The sequence below is a fragment of the Falco biarmicus genome, chromosome 3 (genome assembly GCF_023638135.1).
Source record: "Falco biarmicus isolate bFalBia1 chromosome 3, bFalBia1.pri, whole genome shotgun sequence".
In the NCBI taxonomy this organism is placed as follows: domain Eukaryota; kingdom Metazoa; phylum Chordata; class Aves; order Falconiformes; family Falconidae; genus Falco; species Falco biarmicus.
In genome coordinates, this window is record NC_079290.1 from 20,232,814 (window position 1) to 20,260,414 (window position 27,601).

At 41.7% G+C, this 27,601-nt stretch overlaps 1 protein-coding gene and 1 long non-coding RNA gene across 8 annotated transcripts in view; one reads left to right on the forward strand and one right to left on the reverse strand.

Moving 5' to 3' along the window:
- Nucleotides 1-2,043: 2,043 nt before the first annotated feature.
- MAL2 (mal, T cell differentiation protein 2) lies at nucleotides 2,044-14,480 on the reverse strand. Of its 2 annotated transcripts, none has more exons than XM_056330273.1 (4): nucleotides 13,968-14,480; nucleotides 11,633-11,701; nucleotides 6,337-6,495; nucleotides 2,044-3,954 (listed from the first exon to the last, which is right to left on the reverse strand). In XM_056330273.1, the coding sequence occupies exons 1-4, from the start codon at nucleotides 14,100-14,102 to the stop codon at nucleotides 3,883-3,885; spliced, it is 435 nt and encodes a 144-aa protein (XP_056186248.1). In that variant the 5' UTR covers nucleotides 14,103-14,480; the 3' UTR covers nucleotides 2,044-3,882. The 2 variants fall into 2 exon arrangements, with proteins under 2 accessions (XP_056186248.1, XP_056186247.1); XM_056330272.1 differs by having other exon boundaries at nucleotides 11,531-11,701; nucleotides 13,968-14,462.
- Nucleotides 14,481-15,916: 1,436 nt separating this feature from the next.
- LOC130145478 (uncharacterized) overlaps nucleotides 15,917-27,601 on the forward strand; it is a 59,655-nt gene continuing 47,970 nt past the window's right edge. For 4 of the 6 annotated variants that reach the window (XR_008820576.1, XR_008820579.1, XR_008820577.1 and 1 more), the window contains exon 1: nucleotides 15,917-26,145. This is a non-coding gene — a long non-coding RNA (uncharacterized LOC130145478). The remainder of the gene's footprint in view (nucleotides 26,146-27,601) is intronic. The other 2 variants (XR_008820580.1, XR_008820581.1) reach the window with 2 other exon arrangements.

Consider the following 27,601-nt stretch of genomic DNA (forward strand, 5'->3'; position numbering starts at 1 on the left):
CTCAACAAAGACCAATGAATCACGACCAATGGTACAAAATACAGCTAAGAAGAAATACAACATGCTCTCCCTTTGAAGTTTTTCTTTTTGTAAGACTGAAAAGAGCAATGAGCTATTTGCACCTCAGTTTGAGAACTTGTGGTTCACCGTTACCACAGACAAGACCTAGGAAGCCTTTCTGTACAAACTGGACAGCCTGGCAATGGAGTGTGAGATGCATTGGGAGAGTAGTTTCACAGTATATATGTAAAACTGGAACAAACAAGCTAGCTGAGTTTCAAGCTCTCTTTCTTTTTTCAAATTCAGATAGGAAAATGATGAATATCAATCTTTGCTTAAAGTTATCAAGCAAATGCAAAAATACAATGATTAGAGAAAGTGCAACAGGAGTCAGCATTGTCATCATCTCGTTTTGGAAGCCGAAGAGAAAGACGACACCGGTCTAGTGATTATCCAGTACTTTTTTCTTTAACTTTCTATGAAGGGCACAGATTTGTGCAATCACTGGCTCTGCCTCTCTCACCTTTTACAGCTGTGTTTTACAACTGCATTTTATGACAGCATTTTATAGTGGCATAACTTCACTCACATCAGGGGCTATAACCAATGTACACAGCCAGAGAAATCACAACCACCTGAATGGACAGATCCTGTATATATCAATAATTACTTCAAGACCTGTGTCACTTTGGGTTATTTCCAGGCATTCAGTAGGACAGAAGCAGTGTCAGGACTTCAGTGAAGCACTTGCTGTGCATATTTTCTGAGAAAGTTCTAGCTTTCTAAAATGTGCACTTTCATTTCTCTTTAGCAATAAGCAACAGACTGTTGCTTCTCTCTGCATCCTTTAAGGAAAGTCTCCTTAGAGAGAGCTTATTTACCAGCAGCTACTACACAACGGTACCCAAAAACCCCATGAAATATTCTCTGATCCTAAAAGCAGGGACCTGCATGGTACCTTAGATACTCCTGTGCTGCAGCTTCATATCAGAGGTGTTTGATGAAAACGCTATTTGGCATCTGTGGTCTCATTCCTTTTACCTTAAATTCATTGAGATAGATTATCTCCCTATGTCTTCCCTTGCCCCTTCCATTCTTTGAAGAGGTCCAAGCTTGTGTTCTTCAAGGTCATAGGCTTGGGGGAATTTTTGTACAGGGAAGAGTGATACTTATTAGAACCAGCTTGCATGTATCACCTGTAATACCTATCACAAGAATTACGTGTTATTCCTGTATCAGTATTTGCATACGGACATCCTAGCCTGCACATACCATTTCTGAGTCCCACCTTTCCTTTCCTTTCTTGTTTGTTTTTTTTTTTTTTTTTGAAAGAATGTAACTGCTTGTTCTGGTGTGTCCTTCCTTAGATCTTCCTCCAAGTACTGCAAACTCCTTGCATACTAACAGAAAATTTCCATTCTTTCACTCCTTTTTAGCTGTGAAAGCTGTTCTCCATTACTGTAGTCTTTACCTTTATCTCCTCTCTGCCCTTTGTTTGTCTTTGATACTGAAGAGGGAAAGTTCAGCCTTTCCTCACTATACAAACAGTTTCCATGCTGTGCTAACCACACTGCTATCTGGACTTCCACAAGTAGATTAAGAGACTTGAACAGCGCCCATCAATCATGATCTTTACACCTCTAAACTTGGACAGCTTTTTAATTGACACCATGTGTGAGATTCATACTCTGTAGGTTTAAACAGGCAAAAGATTAAGATCTTTCGCCCACCATCCCAGCTGGCTGCAGAGACTGTAGCTGTAGCATGCATAGCCTGTGGTGTGCAGTGCATATGCAGGTTGCAGGATGAAGGAAAAAACACACCAAAGATTAGCACCCACTTGCAACGTTGTCCCAGCCAACCTTACTCTTCTCCTCACTAATATTCATGCTGTGTCACATGGCAAATGGCTATAAAGCTATCACCAATGTACTTGTGCCTTGTCAAGAAATCTTAGCTTTAATTTTATGTCTAGCATCAGGTCAGTCCAAGTTGCAAGGTAGTTACTTTCCAAAGACAGAATTAATAAACAGACTACTGCCATAAATATATTAAGTAATTTTAATGCTGCTTAGCATAAGTCTTTGTTACATACTTTCATCCATATACTCCAGTGTAAATGTATTTCATACAGTATGAAGTATTTTTAAAAGTATATGGCTCCCGATAAAAAGTTCACAAAGTGAGTTTCAATGCAAATAGAGAATTAGAAAAAAAATAATTAGCCAGAGTACAAAATCTTTGGAAGATAAAAATTTCAGGAAACAAGATATAAGAAAACATCCCATTGCAGTAATTCAGGATGACCAAGTGGTTCCAGTAGTCAGAAGGGCGGCTACTCACTGCTGTGTCATCCCTAAGAACCTGTCCTGGGTCAGCAGGGACTGCAGGGCACTGCTGAGGGTGGCTGGCTCTCACAGATCCTTGTACCTGACAAGTTTGATAAAGTAACCTTCATAGTAGACACCCTCGTTGGCTCAAGGAGAATGAGTAGGCCTGGGAATGAAGAAAGTCCTGTCTTCCCTTACCCAACCCACTGCTGGTCTCTGCAGAATATGCAGCTGCACTGGCAAGTTGTTTTACAAATGACAGAGAGCCTTTATTCTCCCAGGTTATCAATTTGGCACTATTCACAAGAGCGAAAAACTATTTCCTAGCATTATAAAAAAAAGTTTCACCATCTGCATAATGGCACAAGTGTTAGGGAGCAGAGCGCAATGCTGTCATTTAGTTTTGTTACATTAATTTTCTATATATATTGCGTGTCATTATACAACAGGGTTATTCAGGAGAGGCTCAATTAAACTTCATTTGTGCCAAAAGCAGACTCCATAGTGGGTGGACTGCTTTGCATTCCACTGCTTTCAGCAATATGTTGCATAGGCATCTGTCCAAATAAAAACACGTTTACAACACTGCATGTTTAGAATGCAACAAATAACATACCGCAAGAATTGAGGTCAGATGTTATTCACCATTTGGTACTCAATTCAAATGCTATTGACTCACATAATAAGTAACATGCAGCACCTGAAGTTAACAAAACCAACGCTGTACTTCTACAAATTAAACCAGTGCAAATATTCCTGTTAAACAAAAATATACCATGTATATACACACATAACACAAATGCACTGTTTTGTTTTGCAGTATAAATAGATCTGATTAAGCTGAATTCCTAAAACTAATGAACTACTGACTGACAGTCCCAAACAGTTTCCACCTACTAAAGAATACAGTAAGCTTTAAGGATCAGATGACCATAGCTGGATATGGCTATAAAAGAGTATCAAAAGATTTCACTGGATGGATATTTAAAATATTTTCTCTGTACATCAAAGTTAATAATATATATACTAAGTTGGTATCACAAATTTGGTCAGCCTGGGCTCTGATCATTGCAAGGAGCAGCACACATTAAAACCAGGAGGAGTCTTCTCCGTACCCTCAAGGTTCTACCTGTGTGGAATGCACTGTAAGCTGCAAAACACTTAAGGCCCAATCCCAGGAGTTAATGGAGGGGAGCTTTTTAGCTGTCTGTGCAGTTAACGTGCTGGTTTAGTTTCCATCTTCTTCCTCTTCTGATTTAGCACTAGAATTCTGTTATCTGCTAATGACACATTTGTTTATGCCTGAACTCCGTAACACCATACAATGAGTATGCTTCTAATGAGTACAAAATAAAATTAAAAATTAGAAAGGGAAGAGATGGAAACTTGTTATCTGTTAAGGAAATTCTGGTTAGGGGTTATTTCAGCACTTTAAAATAGAGTTTAAGCAAAAAACAAAAAGTCTTTTTTGAATTAGATTACAGTAAAACAGACATGTAGCACTTAATTTGACCTGAAGTAGAACACTCAGGCATTAACCTTTCTTCAACTGCTATAGCCTCCATCTTCTTAATGCCAGGGCTGTACTGCAACCGTAACAAACAGCTGTTGCAAAGGCAAAAATCTAAAAAAGGAGCAGGAATAAAAAGAAGAAACAAGGAAAAAGTGAATCACACATTATATTGTTCTACTTTTTTTTTCCTATTCTAAATGAATACAGGAACACAAATGATTCAAAAGCTACCTCCCCCGGCCAAAATGCTTAAGGTAAAGATAGGTTTTGGATCCCCTTAAGTTTTCTCATGAACCTCTCTGTTATAACACCACGTTACTGCTTTTCACTTACTTGCCTGCTTCAGAAGACGTTTTGAAATACAGTATGAAGCAGAATGTCTGCATGAGTTACGGTACAAAGTAATCATATGTATGTACACTGGGTATTTCAGTTTCCTCTTATCTAGACTGATCAAACATTAATCTTGGATTTGTTTCCAAGTTAATGCCTTTACCAGCAAACAACTAAGACAACACATCCCTCCAAACAGCAGAACTCTTCTACTTGCAGAAACACAGAAACAGCTTCAAATCTGGCCTCCTTGACCAGATAACCAGCCATTAGAACAACTTCCAGAGAAATGACAGGAAGTTGCTATTGTTCAAGAACTGAACTGAATAGACTTGAATTGAAGGTCATGCCACAGCAAACTTGAATATATAACATAAACCAGAAGGAAGAAATGAGAAACTGAATTGCTGAAAAAAAGTTTCTCATATTGTCCAGTGTTAACAATGGATTCTGTCTCTTAGAACATACAAATTCAATCATGTCGTAAAAACCTATCCCTGGCTTTCTATACAAGTGTTAATTTCACAATGAAAGCTTTGAAAAGATGCTACACTGTGGAACTATCACCCATATAAAATGAACATATATATTTTTAATCACAGTATATAAAAGTAATTTTAAAAGACAAAATATTAGAAACCTTTTATTTTTTTCCATGTAGGTCACAGGACTGTTTTAATCAAGTGTTTCAAAGGATTACAATTTTTTTCTGTATGTCCTGACTTTATAATTACATACTTTCGGAAACAATGCAAAGGCACTAAAGACTCAGTTATCTGATTCACCATTTCCCAGCATCTCTTAATGAAAAATACTGAGGCAAATTACAAAAGTCTCCACCTCCCCTATCTTGACAGGGATTTGAGAGGCTTGAAGAACTGAATGCTCCCTTGGAAAAACAGTATGGAGGGAGGAAAGGTCTCTTGGAGTCCTCGGCATCCTGCTGTCAGACAAAATGACCATATATTCACTGGGATCTGAAAACATTGAACAAGAACTGAAGAGCTACACTTAAGGGTAGAATCTTAGACACCTGCTTAGTTTAAAGCCCTCCCTTAGTTCAGGCACAGGTATGAGACACCACCTCTGTCCTTGTGCCATATGGGCCCATACAGGGTTCAGATGTGCTCAAGTGTGTTACTGGCAAGAGGGTAACGGTGAGGCACTCTGGGCCTGGAGACTGCCATGCCCACCTCACCCCTTCAGAGACTGAAAGGACCTTTCCTTTTTATTCTCCTCTTGCAGAAAGAATGTGAACTTTACACCTTATGTTCATCTGTTTTTATCTTACGATTAACTGAATGTGTTGTACTGCACAATATTTGTGGTGTATTTAGTTTTAAGGACAACAGATACCCTCAGAAGGCTTTAGAAGTTTAATAAATAAGTACAGTTCCCTGGGGTATGCAAGACCCTCTGTATGGTACAAAAAAATAAGAACAGTAGCTTCAGTTCTTTAAGTGAAGCTTACTGGCACACCTCTACTTGCCCTTCAGGAGTCCAGCCTGGGAGAAAGCTAGAGGCTGGTGTACTTTCTTACACAGCTATGCACACCCACATCACCAGATGCAATGACTTAGTGATGATGCAACTACAGTGAGTGAGAAAAATGCAGTCTGAGCTTAGGCTATCAATTAAAGCACTCTAATCCTTGCCATAATAGACAACAGGGCCCTTACAGATATTTACGCCTGATGTAATAAATGACATATCTGGAACTTCACAAGGAGCTAGTCCAAGTGTTTTTTCCCCGTGGCATGTTCAGGACTATCTAAATAGTATTAAAAAAGTAACTGAAAGTTTGAGCACAAGCATGAAATTCACACCTGATGCTTTGATGAAGGCCCAGTTACTATCTTTTCCTTCTATTCTAATAACCAACATTGCTTTTACAAAATACCTCGTCTGAAAATTATAAGCTGTAGTGATCATATATTTAAAACACAGCAGCGAAGACAGGCAACTGAGCACCTACCACATTAGCATTAGCTTATTCCAGTATTTTTTGCACGTCACTGTTAGACACACTCAAAGACAATCCTTTCTCTCACAACTTCTCCTTCTATTCCAGCTTGCTATTAAGTTCCCAAGTTAAATGGCTGGCTACAAAAGTTTACAACAGACTTCTGTTTCTCAGATATAAATGTATGAAATACATACCGAGGCTGCTATGCTTATGTTATATTCATGATCAGCTAGAAGCTTCTCTTGTGTGGTGGAATTGAATTTGCGGGGAAAGTAATGTAGAGATGTAGTTGCTGCTTGCAGTAGAAAAGCTCCAAAATAAAAGACAAAAGTTGTCCCATGGAAAAGAAAATCCTGAAAAGCAAACAACAGAATCAGTCTGGGCTGCAATACGTATCTAATTCTTCCAGTCTCAGTACAAATGAAACCAAGCACTGAAACATGAAATGAGCACCGATAACGGTAATTTGAGATAAGCAGTGTTAAATCCATGCAAAGCTTAACCTGCACATGTTTTCACAGTTGCTTGCAATTATAAGCAACTCACTAACATAATCAGTGATGAAGGGCAACTCTCCCCAAACCCTATAGTCTTTCAGATTAAGAGGCATGTGCTCACCTATATGCACATATGCTGACCCTGTAGATCACTTCAAAGCCGTTAGAGTTTACATTGCTCTCCCTTCATGCGGCTTAGATAAAAAAGAAGGGACATGCAGGCCAATCTTATCACAATTTAAGCAGTATAATACAAGCTTGCAGTCCCCCAAATCCCTTCTCAGCTATAACCTAAGGTCCAGAAGTCCCCCCTCCACGTTTAAATTTTGCTTCTGTACATGCCTAGAAACACCTCAGCCTTGACACAGCTGAAGTTTACTTCATGATACAATCAGAATCCAAGAACTGAGGCATTTCTTGAGAACTCTCTCTGACTTGGCTCTGCCCAAAATACAGTAATTTGGAAGTACTTCATGATACTGTGGAATAAAATGCCTGACACTTGAGAGGACAGGAGTTAGGATTCACTTTAAATATGCTTCTCTCCTGGCCTTCTCCAGGCGATTCCCTCCTCTGTGGTGAATGCTAGCTGAACACAAGGTTTAAACATCTAACTCTTATTTCTGGATTCTATTACTGGAGCACATGAAAAAGCAGCTCTGGTGCCTAAATCTTACTGGGGGTTGTATTTCAGAGTCCAGTGTTCCACACAGCAAGAGCCAAGACATGTTCCAGTGCAGTTTTAAAATACTTTAAATATTCTTCCAACATCTCTTTCTGTTGTTGAGTCTGCAAAGCTGACATTTGCACTGCACTCAGTTCCTGAGTCTATACAACATATACTTTCTGCCTATACCTATGCAGGTCTGCAAAAGCCATAGACACAATTTTTAAAATTATACAGAAGTATATGCATGCTTTTTGGTGACATCCACATTGCATATTCTGCCTCCAGCACTAAGGAATTATTTATGTGCTTTTAATTCACTTGAACATAATGGAATACCAGAATGCCAAGAGTGAGAACCCAGGGTACACCACGTATGAGTCCATCCTAACAGCAGACAGCATTCGTATGCACTAGCTATTGACTGTCTGATATGGAAGTGAGAATGGGTTGCATTCCCTGTTTACAGAACTGTGTCTTTGGAAATGCGAGGTTTTATTTTTGTTTAAAGAATTTTCTTTCCCAACTCATCAGTTTTTCTGTATCTGATAGCAGCTAAAGCTACTTAAATCACACCCTGTTCAGTTTTTATAAGTTATGATATATGCTGTTACTACAGTTTCCCATTCCACTCAGATCAGGAAACAATTTTCTCTTAATTAAGAATCATTTGATCATTTGTGATTAGGTCACAGAGTGTACAGCTTTTCTTAATGACTCCCAATTACTGGGAATCCAGTTTTGGCAAAAGTTTTGCCAGTTTTGGCAAAACACCTGCAGTAATTCCCAGCTTTTGGTTTTCCTTTCTGGCTGGGTTGTTGGTTTGGGGTTTTTTCCATTTTTTAAAAACAGTTACTTCCTCTTGGAGTAACACCAGGAGGCCCCACTGACATCCACAGAACTGAGAAGGGGGCAGAGGGTACCTTCCTAGCCTAGCTGGATAGCTTTTATGGGCTAAGCTTGCCAGATCTCAAGTTTTGGGTGTAAGAAACATTCCCTCAGTCACCAGCTCTGCTGTAATGCCTGTATGTCATAGAAAAAAATAGTAGGGACCTACTCCAGCACAAGAGTGCTGAAGCATCACAGAAGCTGCAGTGCTCTGCTGCAGCTGGGGGAGGCACTTCCCCACCAGACACTTAGCTGTTGTGGCTTACCCCTGCTCACTTGAGCTGGCAGATGGACACGCACAGCTTTCATGCTGCCACCTACGCACACCACATCAGACTGCATGCAGGTGTGTGTTCGCTGTGTGACGAATACTGGACCCCATATCATGGCCTGACATTTCATAACACAGGATTCCAGCAACTTGAAAGGTCTGCACAAACCCATGAATAATCAAGGACATCCATTATTCTTGGGCTGCTAAATACCAAGCATGCAACTATGCCAGCGTTACCAGCTGTATGCTTTTGGCACCACAGCTCACAAAGGAGCAAAATAGCTCCATGAGGAAGACTGTGCTTACTACATACAGGAGAGATATTTTCAGAAGACAAACTTTTTCATTTCCTTCATTCTCCTGCCAGACCCTTTAATTTCTTTCTCCTGGCAGTAATTACAGTGAAGCTATGTAGTATCAGTAAGATTTCATGTTTCTGCGACCAAAAAACCCAACATCTTATGAGGAAGGTTTTTTTGGTTTTTAGTAATTGCTAGCATGGTGCCTGACTCTCCCTTGCCTCCACACTTGTATTATCATTGAAATCTCATACAAAGTATCTGTAAAACACTACCAGATGTGCATGATATGTTAGTTTACATCTAATTTGTAAATGAGTGTGTTGTGAGTCAGGCTGTAAAGGACAGTATTTGTCATACCGTCTGGTTTAATACAGTGATGCACAGAGTGATGTACCTCCATAAGGCCCATATTTCCACCCCCGATCTGTGTGGCATCTTACTTTTGAAGTATCAGTATTAGGATCAATGGAGCTACTTGTGACATAAGGTATTACTAAATGCAGGACTGTCAGAACCCAATCCTATTTTGCAAACTTACATTTAAACTCCTGGAGTCTTAAACCACACTTCTTCATGAATCTTTACATGAAGCTACAGTACTCCAATATAACTAAACCATGACTTCCCATTTTTGACCCAATCTAATGACCTGTAGCTTCCGAGTTCTATTTTGTTTAAGAAATAGCAAAACCAGTGTATTTACCTAAATACATGCCATATTAAAACAAACAGGTACACTATTTTATACTAATAAAAATAGTTCTAGTGTTTCTAGTATTTATTTACAACAGAAGGTAAAAAATCCTTGTGAAGTGCAGCTGAAGAGTTTAGTCCCAACAGGTTACAGAACATTTGGGTACCTGAAAATAGGTCAAATGATCTTAGCTTTGTTGATGGCTGAAGGGGCTGGATTTCAGCTACCATGTTAGAGATCAAATGATTCACTCTGAATTTATTTAAAATGTTGACTTAGTTATGAGAGTTATTTAGATTAAGTTGCAGAGTCCCACAGATGCAGCTTTTATACAAGTCATGTAGCAACTTCCTGACATAAAGTGTTTCAGTAATTTCTCACATACAAGGGGACGAAATTAACAGTACAACAAATCACTGCCAGCATCAAGTAGCCAATGTGTAAGACACATTCACAAATTTGTTGTAAGATGAACATTTGTGTAGCATTTTCAATCTATAAAAGGCTATGCCCTCACCCAGCGACACTTAAATAGATGCGTGATTGTAAATTGGCAGTTTCAATGAAACCCAGGACACTATTAATTTACTTAAGTTATGCACATGCTCAAGGGCTTTGTTGCATCATAACTTGCGAGGATGTCACAGCATAAATTCCTGTAAAGGTCTCTGTAATTGTAATTCGTTATTAGCCTAATTACTGCCTGTATTGTGCTGAAAAGCTGACACTGTATGGATGTGTATTTGCTATCAAAAGTACTAAAGTTTGTTTTAATAAAATCCAGTCTGTTAACACTGATGGGCTTTGAAGTTACCAGTTAAGAGCCCCAGACTCATGAAGCTCTATGATTTGCTTTAAAGACCTTTTGTTTTAAGGGACTGTCCATGAGTAACGTGAACAGAGAAATAATTGCAGATGTTGATACTGAAACACACAATTCCAGCTATGATCAAGAAGTGTCAATAGGAAAACTAAGCCACACAGGAGGAAGGTGAAGGTGATCAGCAGTTCTAAACAGCCATACTTTTGTATTTTAGAAGTTCCAGTCCTTTCGGAATTTTTTGGGGAATTCCCATTCTGATCACAGTTTTGGCATCTCTTATTAATAAGAGAGTAACTACTTGAGTGCTAGAAACTCAAGGTAAAAACCAGTTAATAACAACAAAGGGATACATAATAGCAGTCAATAACCTGAGGTATCTATGTGGTCGGTAAAAACTGGAGCCAACCGCTTCCCTGTTTTAATGGGAAGGTATAGTCTGAGAACTATCGGCACAAGCCATAACAATCCATTACAGCAAAAATCAAGTCTTGTCTCCACAATGAAGAAATGCTGAGCAGTGCATAATGATACCTGTAGTCTCTTCTCTAGTTTTTCCTCTAAGAAAGATAAATCTTAAGTCTCCTAAAAAAAATGTTAACCGATATCATACTGCAGGTTATGTTGTCTTTGACCACCTAAGGTCTAACAGTCACTCACCAATGCTGCCCTAGCTTTAAGGAATTGACCCAAAGGTCAGCAGAAGACTTTCTTAGGAACTGGAGGAGACTGCCTGGGTGACTTATTCCAGTCCATGCTATCTCAGACAACCACATCACACAATGGGTTCACGAATGTTATCACCTCCTTTACAATATTAGATGTATCTTTCTACCCCGCATTATTCTCAGGGTGTTACTACCACTTGTCTAATAGTCAGAAAGTATTTTCCATTTTCCAGTCCACAATTACTTCTGGCCATTTAAATCAATTTGTTGTCATGCCGTGTTAAACTAGTCCTCTTCCTACTGCTCATGCATTTTATGGGCTCATAGAGGACAAGTATGCTCCTTCAAACAGTTTAAAAAGCTGTGCTCTTTCAGACTCCATTGTAAAAGAGGTCCTGTATTTTCCTCTGTCATCCTTGTAGTCCTACTCCCTCTTTTTCCAGTTTTGAATTCCTCTGTTTTGAAAAACTTTCTGCTAAAACAGAAGGCCAGACATTAAGACTTAGGATCAGTACTCATGAAATGATCTTCCATTTATAAAACAAAGGGAATCCTTAAATAAAGAAAAAAAATCTTACTGTTTGGTTCCAGTTGACAGCAATTCTATTTGCATAACCAAAGAGGAACACACACAGGAACACAATGGACAGGAACCACGCAGTCACTGCTACAAACATTACCCATCCCTGCAGCAGCAGCAGCGGAACTCCAGTAGAAGCTACCAAAATCCAGACTATCGTTCCAAATAGCTGCAAGAAAGGAATACAGATGATGAACTGGAAGATTACTTTTATTCAGTCCTTTCTGTCTAAGAACTAATATACATCAACATGTCCTCAGATTACTTTTAGGAACCAAGAGGAAACACTTCAAAAGTACTCAGAGAGCCCAAGTGCCGTTCTCAGAAATGATAGGCACTAAGTGGTGGTAAGATGAAGCCACTCTGAAATTATTAAGGGCTCTTAAAATAGTCTTGAAAACGGGATTTACAAACCCAGGTGACTTGCATTCTGCTGGTGCAAATTTTACTCTTGCTTTCATTTTGAGGGAAATATAAGAAATCTGAAAACATTGTTCAGACACACAGATACGAATCTCTATATAGACACACTGAAGTTAGCATGACAAGGATGTACACCAGATTTGGATTCAATCTCATACTGTTTAGTTTTGTAGTCCTAATCAGATGGGATACAGAAAAGAGATTAAACTACATCCTCTTTTTCAATGCATTTGTAATAGAAAGCTGAAAGAGAAGAGATTAAGCAATAAAGTAAAAAAGAAAACTAGAATACAGAATAAGGTGAGTTGTAAATTATGTTGTAATGTCTAGAAAAACACACAGCTTTCCAGAATTCATAACCCAGGGAAGAATTCAGCACCGCCAATTTTCTTTTCAGCATACTGATTGCAGTGAATGAGTGGTGAGGATGTTGTTCTATGATAGGCTGATGGAGAATTTACATACTCTAAGGCTTGCCTACTTTAAACAGCTCTTGACCTAAGGAAGGGTACTAGTTCTCCCTTCGAATCCTGCCTCTTTATAAAAAAGGATAACTGGAGAAATTTGTAATTGCCATCTGAAATATGCTCATTTCTCACAGAAAGATTTATCTTAATAATCCAACCTGCTGTGTAGTGACAGCTACAATCAATTTCAAGGCAAGTTACAACTTTCCTCTTTAAATCCTACAGATTTACAACTACAAAGTTAGAGGTAACATTTCCAGATTCAGAGAACTTTCGTTTGAATCAAGGTTGGATGAGAGATACCTTTCAAAAGATGCCTGCTATAACATTAGTTGGTTCCTCTCTTGTGTTACATTGCAGCAGCATATATGTAAAGATGCATTGCTAGTCTCAGTTCAAAGCTCCCAAGGGTTTATGTATTAGCCTTCAAGTTGTTCTCTAGGGTTCCTTTTTTAGCTGTTGTGAAGAACCAAACTTTCTCTAGTTTCACAAGACTGCAGGTGCAAGTCTGTTGCTCAGAGACCAGATAGTGATGGGCAGTGAGGAAGCAGAAGGGATAGCAGAAAGTGTCTGTTAAACAAAAAGCAGAGACACGTGAATTGTTTTCAGTATTCTGAATGCGCAACTTTGAAGGCTTCTTTAAATTTAGAAATCTACCACAGAGACTGCTCTAATCTCAGCACCCACTGTCGTGCCATTTCCCTTATACTACGCCTGTCCATTTCAGCTCGGCTGTCAGATGTGTAACAGGTTGGCCAACCTAATTAACCTTTTGTCCCTACTGACTCAGGGCCTGATTCAGTGCCCGGGCTTGTGTTCTGAGTGTTTTGCTCAGGTGCAGTTTTACAGCTTGCAGGTTGGGATCCATCTCAGAGCCTGGGGACCCAAGCAGTATCCTGCTCTGACCCCAGGGAAAAAAAAATAAACTAAATTAATAAAATCAGATGAGTTCTGTCAAGGTGTTGGGTTTTTTCCTCCTATTCATTTGCACCACGGCCCTGCAGCGCCTCACACCCAGCCGTAGCTCAAAGGTCTTACACGCACACGGCATTAGACATACTTGTAGGAGTTTGCATAGCGCCCGTAACAGGCATACGGGTAAAAACCTGCGTAACTCTCCACGGTGTGGGTTTGGGGGTCTGGGATTCCATGTGGCTCAAATGCTCGACAGCTTAAACACCCCCCGTGAGACCCGTCCCTGCGGGCCTCCCGGTGTCGCCGGGGGCAGTGCCGGGGCAGGCCGGGGGGAGCGGGGACCGGTCCCGCTGCCCTGCCCACACCGACACCGGCGCCGGGGCCGCTCGGAGGGCTCCCTCGCCTCTGCCGCAGCCTCGGCCGCCCGCACCTTCCTCGCTCTCAAAATGGCAGGTGAGGAGCGCGGGCGACGCGGGGCGGTTTCTCGGCCGTCCCCGGGCGGAGGCACCTCGCCGCCCCCGGCCCGGGCACCGCCGCCGCGGCGGGACGGGAAGGAGCGGGGCAGCGGGGCGCTGAGGGGAGGCGAAAGCGCGGGCAGGCCGGTGGCCGCCCCCCACCCCCGGCACTCACGATCTCCAGGAAGATGACGGCTCCCGAGTAGGTGCGCAGGATGTCCAGGCCGGAGGGCAAAGTGACCCGAGGAGGCGGGAAGTAGGCGGCGGGGTTGGGAGGCGGTGGCATGGACGACGCTCCGCTGGGCAACATGTTGCTTGTGGCCGCGGCGGCGGCTGCTGCTGCCGAGCGCGGCGGGGACGGCCGAGCCGCGGCCAGGTGGGCGAGGAGGAGGAGGAGGGTGAAGGAGGGAGCAGGTGCGCGCCGCCCCGGCCGCCTCCCTCCTGCCCGCCCCGCCGCCGGGCCCGCCCCGCCGCCTCGCCTCGCCCGGGCTTGGGCGGCCACCGCCGAGGTGCCGGGGCCGGGACTGCGCCGCTTCACCGGGCCCCGGGCCGCCCAGGACGGAGGCCGCGGCGGCGCTGGGCGGGCGGGGGTGGTTTCTCCCGGTCGGTGTCGGTGCCCGGTGGCGGGGCGGGCTGCGGGACGCTGAGGCCTGGCCCGGGCCTCCCGGCGGCCGGAGGGGCCGCGCTGTGTGCGGCCGGGGCTGCCCCGGCAGCGCGGCGGTGCCCCGCGTTCCCCGGCCCTGAGTCAGATCCAGCCGCGCTCTGGGCGTTATTTCCTAACGCCGGTTTGCAAAAGGTTGTTATTTACTTTCTGGTTACAGATATTTGTGGCTTCAAAATTACGAGGTTGCACTTTTTTTTTTTCCTTCTTTTTTTTTTTTTTTTTTGAGAAACGTAACTAGTTTGCCTATTCAAAATACCAAAAACGTTCATTTGTGATCTTCTTTTTGTTCGGTCTAACTCAACCCTACGCACCTACTTAAAAGTAATGGAAAATGCTTGTTTGATGTAAAAGTTTTGGGTAGGTGAGGGTCCAGAAAGCTCTATGTTCGTCAGACCGCTTATCATGCATTTTCTTGTACTTCTGAGTAAAATTTATCTTCCCCAGATGAAGGATTGTGGTATCATCCAGCAGTTCGGTTAGTTTCTCCCTTTGCAGCTCAGGATGAGGGATGACTAGGCACAGTTTCACCCAGTGTTATCCCATGCAGTGTTGCTGGGTGTTTATCCTCAACATACGCAGCTCAATTTTTAAAGATTACATTTTAAGAAGGTTTCATGCAAGTGTATGCAGCTGCTCTGCAGGCAGAACCAGCTTGGGTGTTACCATTGTATTCCTTTATTTTTAGATGTTTGACGTTTCTCAGTTGTGCTTTTGTGGTGACAAGAAATGCCTCAGCCTGAGATGCCTGTCTTCCCCACCCCGATCCAAGGTCTAGGTGGGGAGCAGTTGGCTCCTCTAAACACAACTCATCCATGCTTCCAGCGTGCCTAGTACATGAACAGGTTTGGGATGCTTCTAAAATGCAGTAGCAGCTGCTTAGCTTCAAAATCATGGCATCTAAAGGAAGAAGAAGCAACGGTTTGCATTCTTTCTTGTGCTCTCTCATCCCTACACCCCTTGTAGCTGGATGCTTCTTGCAGTCTTTAAGATGTGGGAGATGTGGGATTGAATTCTCATTAGGCTTAGGAAAGCACTGAGCCAAGCCCTCCCCCCTTTTCTGAGAGCTTTACCCCATCAGTTATCAGATGAGATAATATTCCTCCTCTAGACCTATTTTAAAAGAACCTTGTGTCCTGTCCATTTATCTTCAGGGAAGGGCTGCCGGGTCTGGAGATGCGTGCCTACAGATCCTGATTTGGGTGTGTTTTGGAAGGGAATGGGGTTCTGACTAAGTGATTAGGTGTTGGTGGTTTGTTCTTGGGGTTGCATTCTGGAGACCATATGTCCAACTAATTTCACTGTCTGGCCCTAAATCTGTTGAGACTGCCCTGAAGAGGGAGAAATCTGAGCGGGTAGAAAACCGGGTTGATCAGTTTATGAGTCTGAACAAGAAATATCATTATCCTTATCTTATACAGAGGAAGTACAAATAACACTTGTCATAAACATTTCCAGTTTTATTATCCAGCCCTACAATTAATCTCCAGCAGCACTGGATTTTACTGGTAATTGCATACCTTGTGCAGTCATTTTTTTCTTGCTTGTAAATACCATTCATTTTAACCTGCACATTCCTTTTAACACCAATTTTCTTGAATTTTGGTAGGTTTTCACAATGAAGTATAAATTTCACTGCTAGATATACATAGACACAACAAATTTATGGCAGTACTTTTCCCTAAATCCTAGTCATTTAAATGAAAGTAGCTGTTTAAGTTGGTTTTACTGTGCTCGGGCAGGATGTGCTACAATGCCATGTGGGATTCTTTGTATACTGATATATATACTGTTTGAATCTTTAAAAATCTGGATTCTTTAAGAGATTAGTATCAGGACTGCATTTTTCAGTTTCCATGGCAAAAGGACATGTTTGTTTTGGATTGCTTTTTAATAGGATTTTTGTGTAACTAATTGCATCTTGGCATGTTACAGGGTAAACTAATGTTGCTGCTTCAAATCCACGAGTCAACAAGTAAACAGAAGTATATTCACTGTACATACTAGACTGTCTGTCTATACAACCAAAAGGACTAAAAAATTCTCTTAAATAACAGTTACATAAAGTCCAAACTCCTTCCCCTTCGTGTTCTTATGTTTATGGCAGCCTAATGTAAAGTTGGCATTGTCACAGAACTACAAATAATGTAAGTTCCAAGTGTAGTGAAGTAATATGTGCATATCTTTAATATATATAGAAATTTTGAATATTGCAATTCTCCCCCTCCCCCAATTGACCAACCATTAGAAAAACGCATTAGATTATGAAAATCTGTAGTCAGCTGTTAACCGTAACATATAAGATTAGGGATTAGAAGAAATAAATTGATACTTTGAAAAAACATAGACATACATCATGCTGGAAATGAAAATTACTTATACAGCTAGTCCTATATTGCAAGACTCAGACTACCTTTTGTGACCTGTGGCGTGTCACTTCTGGAAGAGCTGAAGATTTTTAAGGATGCTAGAGTAATAGATGTAAGTAATGCCAATAAAAGTATTCATGGCCTTAACACCTTATCTAAGTGCATTATCAGAAGCACCTCTGGAAGCATGTGTAACTCTGCCGATCTCATGTCTTGTGTTGTAGTGTGCACAAGGGCGGTCTGCCAAAATAGCCAAAGGGCTGGAAAGTTTAAAAAAATAAATGAAAGTAACCCTATTCTCTACCCATGTGGCTCTGTTTACCCACAGGCAGATCTGCACAAACAGATCTTCCTAAGCCAGAGCAGAGCTGAGCAAGGTTTTTCCGATTGTATCAGGATCTGCCGCTTTCTTCCAGTTACTTTCTTGATCTGGAGGAACTTGCCCTCAAAAGCCCTCTGTGGCTTTTTTTTTTTTTTTTTTTTTAATGTATTTGCAAAGCTGCTCTTTCTTAAGAAAGAAAACAGACTCTTTTATCCCTTAGTTAGTTATATATCAAAAATAGAAAGCCCAAAGTTGGTTGTATAAAATGCAGACTGTTCTCTTTATGGATGAACTGATTTAACATGCTTCTGGAAATTGCACAGGATTCTGATCACATACTGGTGCAAACTCAGGAGTCATTCCCCTTTAGCCAGTGAAATTAAGTAGGCATAAAACTGGTTTACATAAGATGAATGATAAGGAAACCCTTGAGCGTCATTTGTATAGTGTATTTACTCAGTGGTAACAGAACTTTAATGTCATAGTTGGACCAGTGCATATTACGAATTAGTGTGCAAATACCACCACATTGCTGGGAGGTTTCTTGGGAGGCAGCATGACAGTTTTTATTTTAACAGGCAAGGCCAGGCTTTTGATTGCATGCTGTCCCTTTTTGCACCATCAAACTAAGGGGAAAAAAACCCTGTTGAAATCACTCATTTGATCGAGTTAAACTGAGCTTAAGATGCCTGCTGGAAAGATATGAAGATAAATGTGCCACCATTTTGGTCCACTGGTCCCAGGGATGGCTAGTTACCAAACCAGTTCCCAGAGCAGCTTAAAGCAGTCTCCGAGCTGCTCTAAGCAACGATTTCTGTCTGGCTTTAAGGCTGCGGTGGTACTCTGGATATGGCCTCTGCTCGCAGAAGTGTCTTCTGTGCCCAGAGCTGTGAGAGGCTCGGTCTCAGGAAGCCTTTTAAAGCCGGGAATCCTTACTTGCCTGGGTGAGGGAATTTGAGGGTCCTTTCACACAGGCACCACACAGCCAAGAGGCAGGCATTGAGCCAGAGACCCTGCTTGGTGGAGCAGGCTGCTGTTACTAAGAACACAATGAGATCTCTGACCTGCCCGGTAACATCGTTTCCATGTTCCTAAGGATGCTGACACAAATTTGTTGCACTGCAGTTCTCTAGCAGTATAGTATAACATGGAGTCAAAGGACCAATTCTCCTTTCATTTACACTGAGAAGTTCCTTTGATATGTGTGAGGGTGCAGCAAAGGTAAAAATGCAAAATCTCATTGTAGAGAGGAGGATCCTGAACTCACATGGTGCAGTAGGCTAGGTGGGTAGAAAGGGGCATGACAGAGCAGAGCAAAGTTACCAAGTGGGAAAATATTTCAAGAAGTCAATGTGCTGCTCTTGGTATAGATGAGCCAGCAGAAAAAATGAGTTGCGTGGGTCGTCCTCAGCAGGGAATGGGAACGTGTCGGAGGTGCAAACTGGAGCATAACATTCTTGTAGGTGAGGGATGAGTGAATGGCACTGGCTGTTTAAAGCTCGTTTAAGAATTGTCCAGGGAAACAAGTAGACAAACAGCACTGCAGCAGTACTTTATGTTTTTTCTTCCCTGTCTCCCTCCTGCTCCATGGTGTAGAAGAGGAACAGGTTAGCTGGTTACAGTGGAACCTGAATTCAGCAGTGGGAGAGGAGGATATGCTGCCTAAGTGCTGCCAAGCTGGATGCAACACAGTGCCATGCCAGTAATACTGCTGGCAGCGTGGGGCTCTTCTCACTTTGTCATCAGTGAAGGCTTGATGTACTAATGTTTAATTATAATGCACTGGCCTCTGAACTTACCTCTTGTTGGTCAGGAGTGTATAATTATTGCTTTGATGAACTATCAGTGCTGACTGGGAGTCACTTTTTTTTCCTCAGTTGCAGTTTGTTTGCTTTTGGGGGACTGTTTGTTTTATTGAGCAAATTCCTGGCTAAAAATCCAATAGAAGGCAAAGGATAATTAAGCAAAAGACAATGGTGGCTTCATTTTATGATGAATGAATTCAGGAAGGAGCAGCAGAGAGACATGTTAAAATAAGCTTGTATAAAAAAGCTCTGTAAGGTTTTGAAATAGCATAAAAACACTGCTGCAAAAGGAGTGAGCCTGTAGATTTCAAAGCACTATGAATTTATTCCTCTGTAAATAAAAAGGATTTATCTTAGTGTTAGAATATATACACATCAATAGGCCTTTACCTGATGACTGTTAGTAGCATGGTAAAGAGTTATTTGATACTAAGTATGAGCATCATTGAGGGATTCGTAAGTAACCTCTATATTTGTAGTTAGTTTCAGTTTGTTTAAAATAGCTGGGTCTTACTCTACTGGCTTCTGTTGCTACTTACATTAACTACTGGATCTATAGGTCTGAGCGGGAGCTTTTCAACAACTGAATCACTGGCAAACCTGTAATCCTTTTACTGACTGTGCTTCATCTCAAAACTGTCTTTGACCCCAGCCTCCGAGAATCATATGCCTCTGACGTTCATGAACTTTCTTGTGGTAGTTCAAGCTGCACATAAGCCAGTGTAACTGAGCTGCCGCTGCCAAATGAAATGATCCTATTCCCCCAGCCATGGTTTCACTCTGCCTCCTTTGCATTAAAGCTAGTGAAAGTGAGGGTACAGGGTAGGTCAGACCAAGGCAAAATCGTTCCTTTTTTCTCTTTGATTGATTAGGCTTGTGCTGAAATTAATTAATTTTCAGTACTAACAGATCAGTTTAAAAATAAACACAAAACTTATGAGCCAGATACACTGCCATGTTTGATCTTCTTTATGGAATGTACAGTACATGGACGTTGCTTCCCTTTCAAGATGATAGATGGAAAGCCATTATCATTATTTTTCTTAGATGAAATGCTGATGCAGCCTCTAGAAGCCTTCACGTGGTCTGAGCCATGCTTCTGCACCTCTGGACACTGTATGCTGCTGTGTCCATATTAAGTAAAGGGAAAAATCAGATCATCACAGTTATCTATTCCTACTGAAAGAAAATTGATTTAATTATGAAATTCAGATTGTTCATAAAGAGGTGTTCAAATGTTCTTATGTATAGGTGATTTTAGGGAAATTAGTATCTGGAGTGCGTTTTCTTGCATTAAGTTTACAGCGTTTTACATCAAGGAGAACTCCAAGGGTCTCAATAAAGATGAATATGTCATGATATATCAGCATTTGTCTCATTTTTTGTTACTTAGAGTGAGCACAAATGCATGCTCTGTAACCTTGAACTTTAGATATGAGCTTGCCTGTCCTCTGCAATGGTAAAACTCCCATAGGGCACTCCCATAGGGAGTTAGGCATTTGCAGGAGCTGGGTGCCCTTTACAGAGCACAAAACCTATTTCTAATGCACAGTTTTCAGTGTCAGACTGAGAATGCTGCCTGCTGATGTGTTTACATCCTCTGAAAACCATCCCTGATGCAGGTGGCAAATTCCAAATAGTAACTGTTTCTGTTACTTCTGTTACCAGGTGTTGAAGCAACATCAGAAGTTAGTGTAACAGATGAGAACAGTATCTTATTTGAAAAGACCCTGAGTTTGGGAAGGTTTGTGGTTACTCCCACCTGCATCAGGGATTCTCATTCTGGGGAACAGGCTGGAGGAATCTCAGCTGCAAATGCGATGAACTGACAAGTGTTTATAATCAGGGGATTACTATGAATGTATTTCTTCAGGCCTATCATCAACTACTCAATTCCTACTGCACCCAGCCTCAGTTTTTTTCACAAAGTTTTGGTAAGTTTAAGCATCAAGTAGGTTTTGATTCATAGGAAAGCAAATAGGTGTGAGGGTTTTTTTTCTTTCTTTCATAAATCCTAAACCAGTTAAGCTGCATTCCTGTTAGCCTGGCGTCCTTCATGAAGAAATAAGTATTACACACAGTATGTATGCAATTTCGTGGTAGAAAACAATCTGATTCTACTAGCATCCTTTAAGTTATGAATCATTAAGAAAGCTGAAGTGCTTTGTGCTGTCCTCACACTGAGACGCTCTCTGCTAGGATGTCATTTATAGACTATGAAAAATAAGTTAAAGACCAAATATGTCACTTTCATTTCATTACTTTCAAGTGACAGCTGCAGAATTTACTCACACAGATAATGTTAATGAATATTTTAATTAATTCACAGATGTTAACAGTTTGTGTTCATTAGTGTCTGACTTTGGGCTTTGTTTCCTGAAATCTTTCCACTTCTTGTACATGCTCCTCTTACGTAGTGAGTCACCCTCTACAGTAAATAACTCCTCCCAGTGGATGTGCACACTGTTCTCAGAGATGCTGGATGAAGGGAGGGAAAGGGATAATGAATTAGCTACCAGGAAAATTTTTTAGTTTATTTACAAGGCAGTAATTAAAAAATAAAACCAAACAAACCTAAAATAGCAGCCTCCCTTAAACAAAATCATTCTTATATTCTTGAATCTGATTCAGAGTGGTACCTTATGTTCACATATCCTTCTGAGTGTTTACAATCTGTAGCAGTGCATTTCAAATACTTGTCTTGCCATTTTCTCCCTACCAGTAATTCGTGGAGGTATTTAAGTAGCTTAAATTTTAATCCACAGCTATTTGGAAGAAGGATGAATCAGTGGTCAAAAAATGCAGCTCATTAATTTTACATAATAGCAAAAGAATAAATAGGTCAGTATCCTGTGCGTTATTTTACTAATAGGATAGTCTAATTGCTGTGTAGTTAGTGTTTATAGAGTACTTTGAAGATGTAATTTGGTGTACAGGGCTAATGTTGTGTTCATACACTTCTACATCTAGCTATACTTGGAAAGAAATAATTAACTTCATGTGAAGTCCTTCGGGTTTCTGGTGCATGGTGAAAGAAACCAGGATGGGATTCAGCTGACTAAATGCCTATGTGTACCTCTGAGCTACCTGGCTAGACCCTCCACTGCAAGCAGGAAAGAAATAGCCACATCTGAGGAATGATTTCTTTTGTACTCCAGTAGGTGTCTGAAAATAGATCATATGAATCATTTGTATCTGCTTCTTGACTGCAAAGGAAGTTTATGGTGGCTGGGCCTGATGTGGACATCTGCCTTGCAGATAACTAAAGTTAGGTTGAGAAAGCCCTGTACCAAAAAAATTCAGTGTTTTCTGCAGTGATTTGGAAGTAAATATAAAGGGTGCTTAAAATGAGTCAAATGAAAGCCTAGACTGGTTGATTGAAGGGACTGGCTCAACGTAACTTGAAGAAATTGTGTATGCCATATACATACGTACTTGGTTCCAAGATGTTTGATATAGGGAATGAGAAATGTTGTTACACCTCTTTTTCTTTGCCCTCCAAGTCTGTATTCTTCTTTCTGTCAAAGGCTAGCAGAGTAAGTTCCTAGGGCACACCCATCCAGGCTTGAAGCTGTATCAGCCTGCCCTAGCCTTCCAGAGACTTCTGAGCTTCCCAGCCTCTTGTGCTGGTCAGTAGTGCGAGTGGTATCTCTGAACCTGAGTCACATTCTCACGTGGTCTGTGGTAAGGTAAACACAAAGCAAATATAAGACCTTCCTTCCTTCTTGGGTCTATGGCAGGCAGAAAGCTCTCCTCAGCTTCCCCCATGCTGAACTTATTGTCTTCTGCCCAGAATCCTTCCAGCTCCACAGAAACAGTTCTTCAGGTGATCAGTGGAATTCATGTCTACCCATGTTTTGGGTGCCCAACACTGAATGGCACACTTTACCTCAAACTAAACAACCTTTTTCCTTCCCTTGCATGTCCCGGTCTGGCTTTTCTGTAGGAAATCTTTATTTTCAAATTTGTTTCTACAAAACATTCTCCAGCTCCTTTCCCCATGGTCTTCCAGATGGATCAATGCAGGGCTGTGCTTCCGAGGGGCTCTCTTCAACCTTTTCCAAATCTCTCTTTCCCATTTTTTTGCTAAGAATACAAGCAGTTGGTCCTCATTTCCCGCTTTTCTAGTAAGCCTCACCTCCACTGGAATAGGAACTAGCTAATACCCTTCTCCATGCACAGAGAAAATTACCTGTCTGCAGCGACCAAAAGGGGATGAATATAGGGACTGATGATAGCATATGCAGTTTGACAGCTCTAAGTTATGAATCAGATCCTTGTGTGTTGGGAGGAACCAAAGCCTGAATCCTCAGAAGCTAAGTATGTAGTTAGAACAACTGAATAGGATAAGCAAGGATACCTGTCTTTATTCCATAACCTTCCCTCCTCTGCTTCCCAGTTTCATGGCTACTTGGATAGTTTTGATGTAAAGTTATTCTTCGATCATTATTATTATTACTATTACTACTATTATCATTATCATCTTATTTTCTCTTTTATGAGTGTCTTTTAGTGGCATGGCATGGCATGGCATGCACAGTCACTACCATTTGTCACACACTGTCCTGACCAAGGAGAAAACAGTGCAGTGCAGTCATAGCATTCCTTGCTTAAACTTTAGTGGGTCCCCTGTATGTGCCTATGTTGGAAAACGTTCACACATGAGAAACTAGGGATGTAAAAATTGTGCCTTTCATAAGGAAAGACTTCTAATTGTCCTTGGTTTTGTCAAAAATGTATTTCTACTTCCTCGGGTCCTGAGAAAGTTCTCTGTCTTACATATGTGAACTTGCAGGAAGCTCTGGGATTCCTGAGTTATGGAATTGAGATTTCTTTTTTCATCTACTGACAACCTTTCAGATTTCCTCTGACAAGCTTTAAAGTATTTTCAAGACCTAGAAACTGGCTCACAGTGGGAAATAAATTCCTCAGTTCACATGCTAAGCATCCGCCAACTCTGTATTCACATTTTTGTGCACAGTTTTACTTAATCTCTTACTAACTGACTGCTCTTCATTGTTGTGCCTTCCTCCCTCCGCACGGTAGAGTGCCCCACGTGTTCAGGGAATGTTGTGAGGCAACTGATATAAAGACTCCTATTGTATGAAGTTGGGAAAATTAGCATCTCTTGCTAGACAATTCACTGCTGAGAGGTTAATAAGATAGCAAAGGCTTGAAACATGTAGTAAGGGGGGAAAAAGACCCGGGGATTCATGGCTGAAATCTGTTTCCAAAAGGACATTACTTCTATTTGTTGTACTCTTAAGGCTTGAACTATGTCTGCAATAAGGAGACCAAAGTAATAGTTGGAATCTGGTTACTTTTGAAAAGTTATTTCTGTTTCGTAAAACACATACGCAAAGACAAATGCAGCAAAAGGGAAGACCATAGTTAAATTGCATCATACGAGGAGGTCATGGCTCTGCAGACGCTCCCATGCTGTACTGCATCACACCAATGAGGTTACCTACAGCCCCTCTGCTGCCCCAGCATCTGTAGATCTTCACTTGATTAGGCACAGGACTTCCACGGGATTTAAGCATAGGTATAGCACTGAGGATGTTAAGGGTCTTGGGGATTCAGAACTCAGAAATGCACTTGATCACACACGCTTTCCGGCCAGTGAGAGTTTTGTGTACTTAGTGACTATGCTTCGGTAGGCAGCTACTGCTATCTGCAGAACAGTGCCATGCGAGTTCCTGGTCCCACCCACCTCATGAAAATCGAGTGAAACTTTTCCTCCCGGTGTTGAAACATTGCATGCAGAAACCTTTCCAGGGCAGGCGCGGGTGGGGCCCTGGGGCTGCAGTCAGGCGCGCTGCACCCGGCAGGTAGGCAGAGAATGCTTTTACAATTTGCTGTTCTCCCTTACTACCCAAGCATAAAAGCAACCCAGATTAAGCTACTGCTTTGATCTTGCTCATTCTTTCTTACACGTGTTGAATAGGTTACATACAACTTCAATAAATAAGAGAGGGGGAAAAAGGAAATGGCAATTCATGTGTTTTGTCCCCGTTCAAACGGATTAGAGCAAGACAATCTAGAGCAGTGCTTTCCAAATAACCATAAATTAATCCCTCTCTCTATGGCACATTTACTATTTTTATCATCAAACAGTGTCAAATTGCATCTCTTAATAGCCATTTCAGCCAGTTGAACTACAGCTGCAATGTGCCATTTCAGATTTATGTGAAACTAAATAGACATGCTTGTGTATTCTTATAGCTGTGGTCAAGAATGTGGCACTCCATTGCTCTAGGTGCTGAACTATGCATTTTTTCAAAGTGATTGAACAGACCAAAGGCAGTGAAAGAAGTGTATCTGCTTAATGCCCATGTGAAATTGTTTGAAATGCTTGAGGAAAATATATTCTTAACGGGATATATTGATTATGTGATTGGTTTTATTAGAATTAGTTTTTAAAACATTAGATTTACCACAGGTGTCTGTGCCTTATGCACGTTCTAGACCTGGGGAGAGCAAGATGGTAATGCTTGCACTGTGGCAATCTTCAGAATATAGAAGATCATAAAATCCTGGCTGTCCAGGAGGCAGGAAGCATGCTGAAGTGTCCCTGCTGTGATGTAGCAAGGTCTTAGGCAGCTGTCTTGTGTTCACTGTACATCTACAGCCAGGTGTATCAGCAGAGTGGCATTGGCTAAACAGGGAGCTTGGTGGAGCTCCGATGCAAAAAGGCAGCATAAAGGAGATGGAAGCAGGGATGGACTACAGTGAAATAATTTCAAAACATTGCCTGAGTTTGTAGGGGTAGCTGCAGGAGATCCAAAGCCTAAATGCACTTGAGCCTTGCACGGGAAGTGCAACAAGAAGAGCTTCCACTGCTGTGTTAGTATAAAAAGGCTGAGCAAGGAAAACATGGAATCATTGCTGAATGGAGCAGGTGACGTAGTAATGCAGACACAGATAAAGCTGAGGTATTCTAAGGTTTCTTTGCCATCTTTACCAACAAGCTATCCTATTCCTGTGTGCTTCAGGGAAGGGTTCAAAGAGAACTACCAGCAGCATGTGAATGTTTAGTCACAGATTACTTGAGAGAGTTTGACCAGAAAACTCCATGGGACCAAACAGACCACATCCAAGGTGCCAAGAAAACTGGTTTGATGTCTCTGCAGGCCCACTCGATCACATTGGAAAGGTTATGGAGATCATGGAATGTTCCTAAAGGCTGGAAACAGGTAAATGTTACATCCTTTTTCAAAAAGGCCAGAGGCAATCTAAGGAACTAAAACTGATCAGCATTGTGTTGGTGCTCGTGGAGCTTAGAGGAGTGAGTCCTCTTGGAGCATGTTTCTGGGCATATGAAGGAGAAGGTGATTGGGAACAATCAGCATGGATTTACTAAGGGTAAATCATGTCTGACAACCTGATTGTGTTTATGAAAGAATGACTGGATTTGTGGATGAGGGAAGAGCAGATGTCATTTACCTCAAATTTAGCAAGGCTTTTGCCACTGTCTCCAGCAACATTCTTGCATCCAAGTTAGGATGGGTGAAAATTGGTTGATGGTTGGGCTCAGAGAATGGTTAATGAGTTTTCCTCTGGGTAGAGAACAAGTAGAGTGCTACAGGGGTCCAGATCCTGGGGCTGTCCTTTGTAACACTTTTACCAATTACATCGAGGAACTGATGAAGTCCACTTTCCTCCAGTTTACAGATGACACCAAATTGGAGGGAGGAGCGGATATGCTGTGGGCAGGGCTGCCACACAGAGGGACCTAGGCAAGCTGGAGGAATGGGCCAACAGGAACCTTATGAAATTCAACAAGGACAAATGCAAAGTTTCTCTCATCCAGGAATGCCGAATCCTTGCACCAGTACATGCTGGGGCTGACTGGCTTTACTGAGGAGGTTCTGGAGAGTCCTGTCAGACAGCACACTGCCCATGCATCAGGAGTGTGCCCTGGCAACAGCATCCTCACTGCATTAGTGGGAGCACAGCCAGGAGCTTGAGGAAAGGGATTGTGCTCCTGCTCAGCACTTGTTAGACTACATCTAGACACCGTGTCCTTTTGAGCCCCCCTCCCCGCCCAGTACAGGAAAGGTGTTGAAAATTTGGAGCCGTGCTCAGCTAAGGGCCTCTGAGATGGGTGGAGTTGGAGCCATGTGAGAAGGAGCTAAAGGACTGGATTTGTTCAGCCTGGAGAGGAGGTGGCTTTAGGTGGACCTGATAGCTGCCTGCCAGGACCTACGAGGGAGTCTTGAAGAAGAGAAAGCCAGGTTCTTCACAGTGGTAATTGCTGGGAGGACAAGAAACAGCAGGCATAAATTAAAACATGAAAGGTTCAGCCTGTGAATAATGAAAAGAAAAACGTGGGGAAAAATAATATTGGGATTGGGTAAAATGATTTAGGTGTCAAGCTCTAACAGACCATAAATCCTGAATAGTCAGGCACCATTTCCTGTGCTCCTGGCTCCATCCACTTCACGTAGAAACCTAAGGTACTTTACCCACCACACTGAATTTCCATTGGCTAGCAGCGAAACCTGTGATATAGTCCACATTCTTAATTATAACAAGCATTATTTTTTTTTCTGCAAAATACAGCTATAATATTTGAGTTAGTGCAGGCTCAAGCCTGCGTCCGCATGGCGCAGTGCAGGGCTGTGTGGACCTACCTGCCAGGTTTCCTGT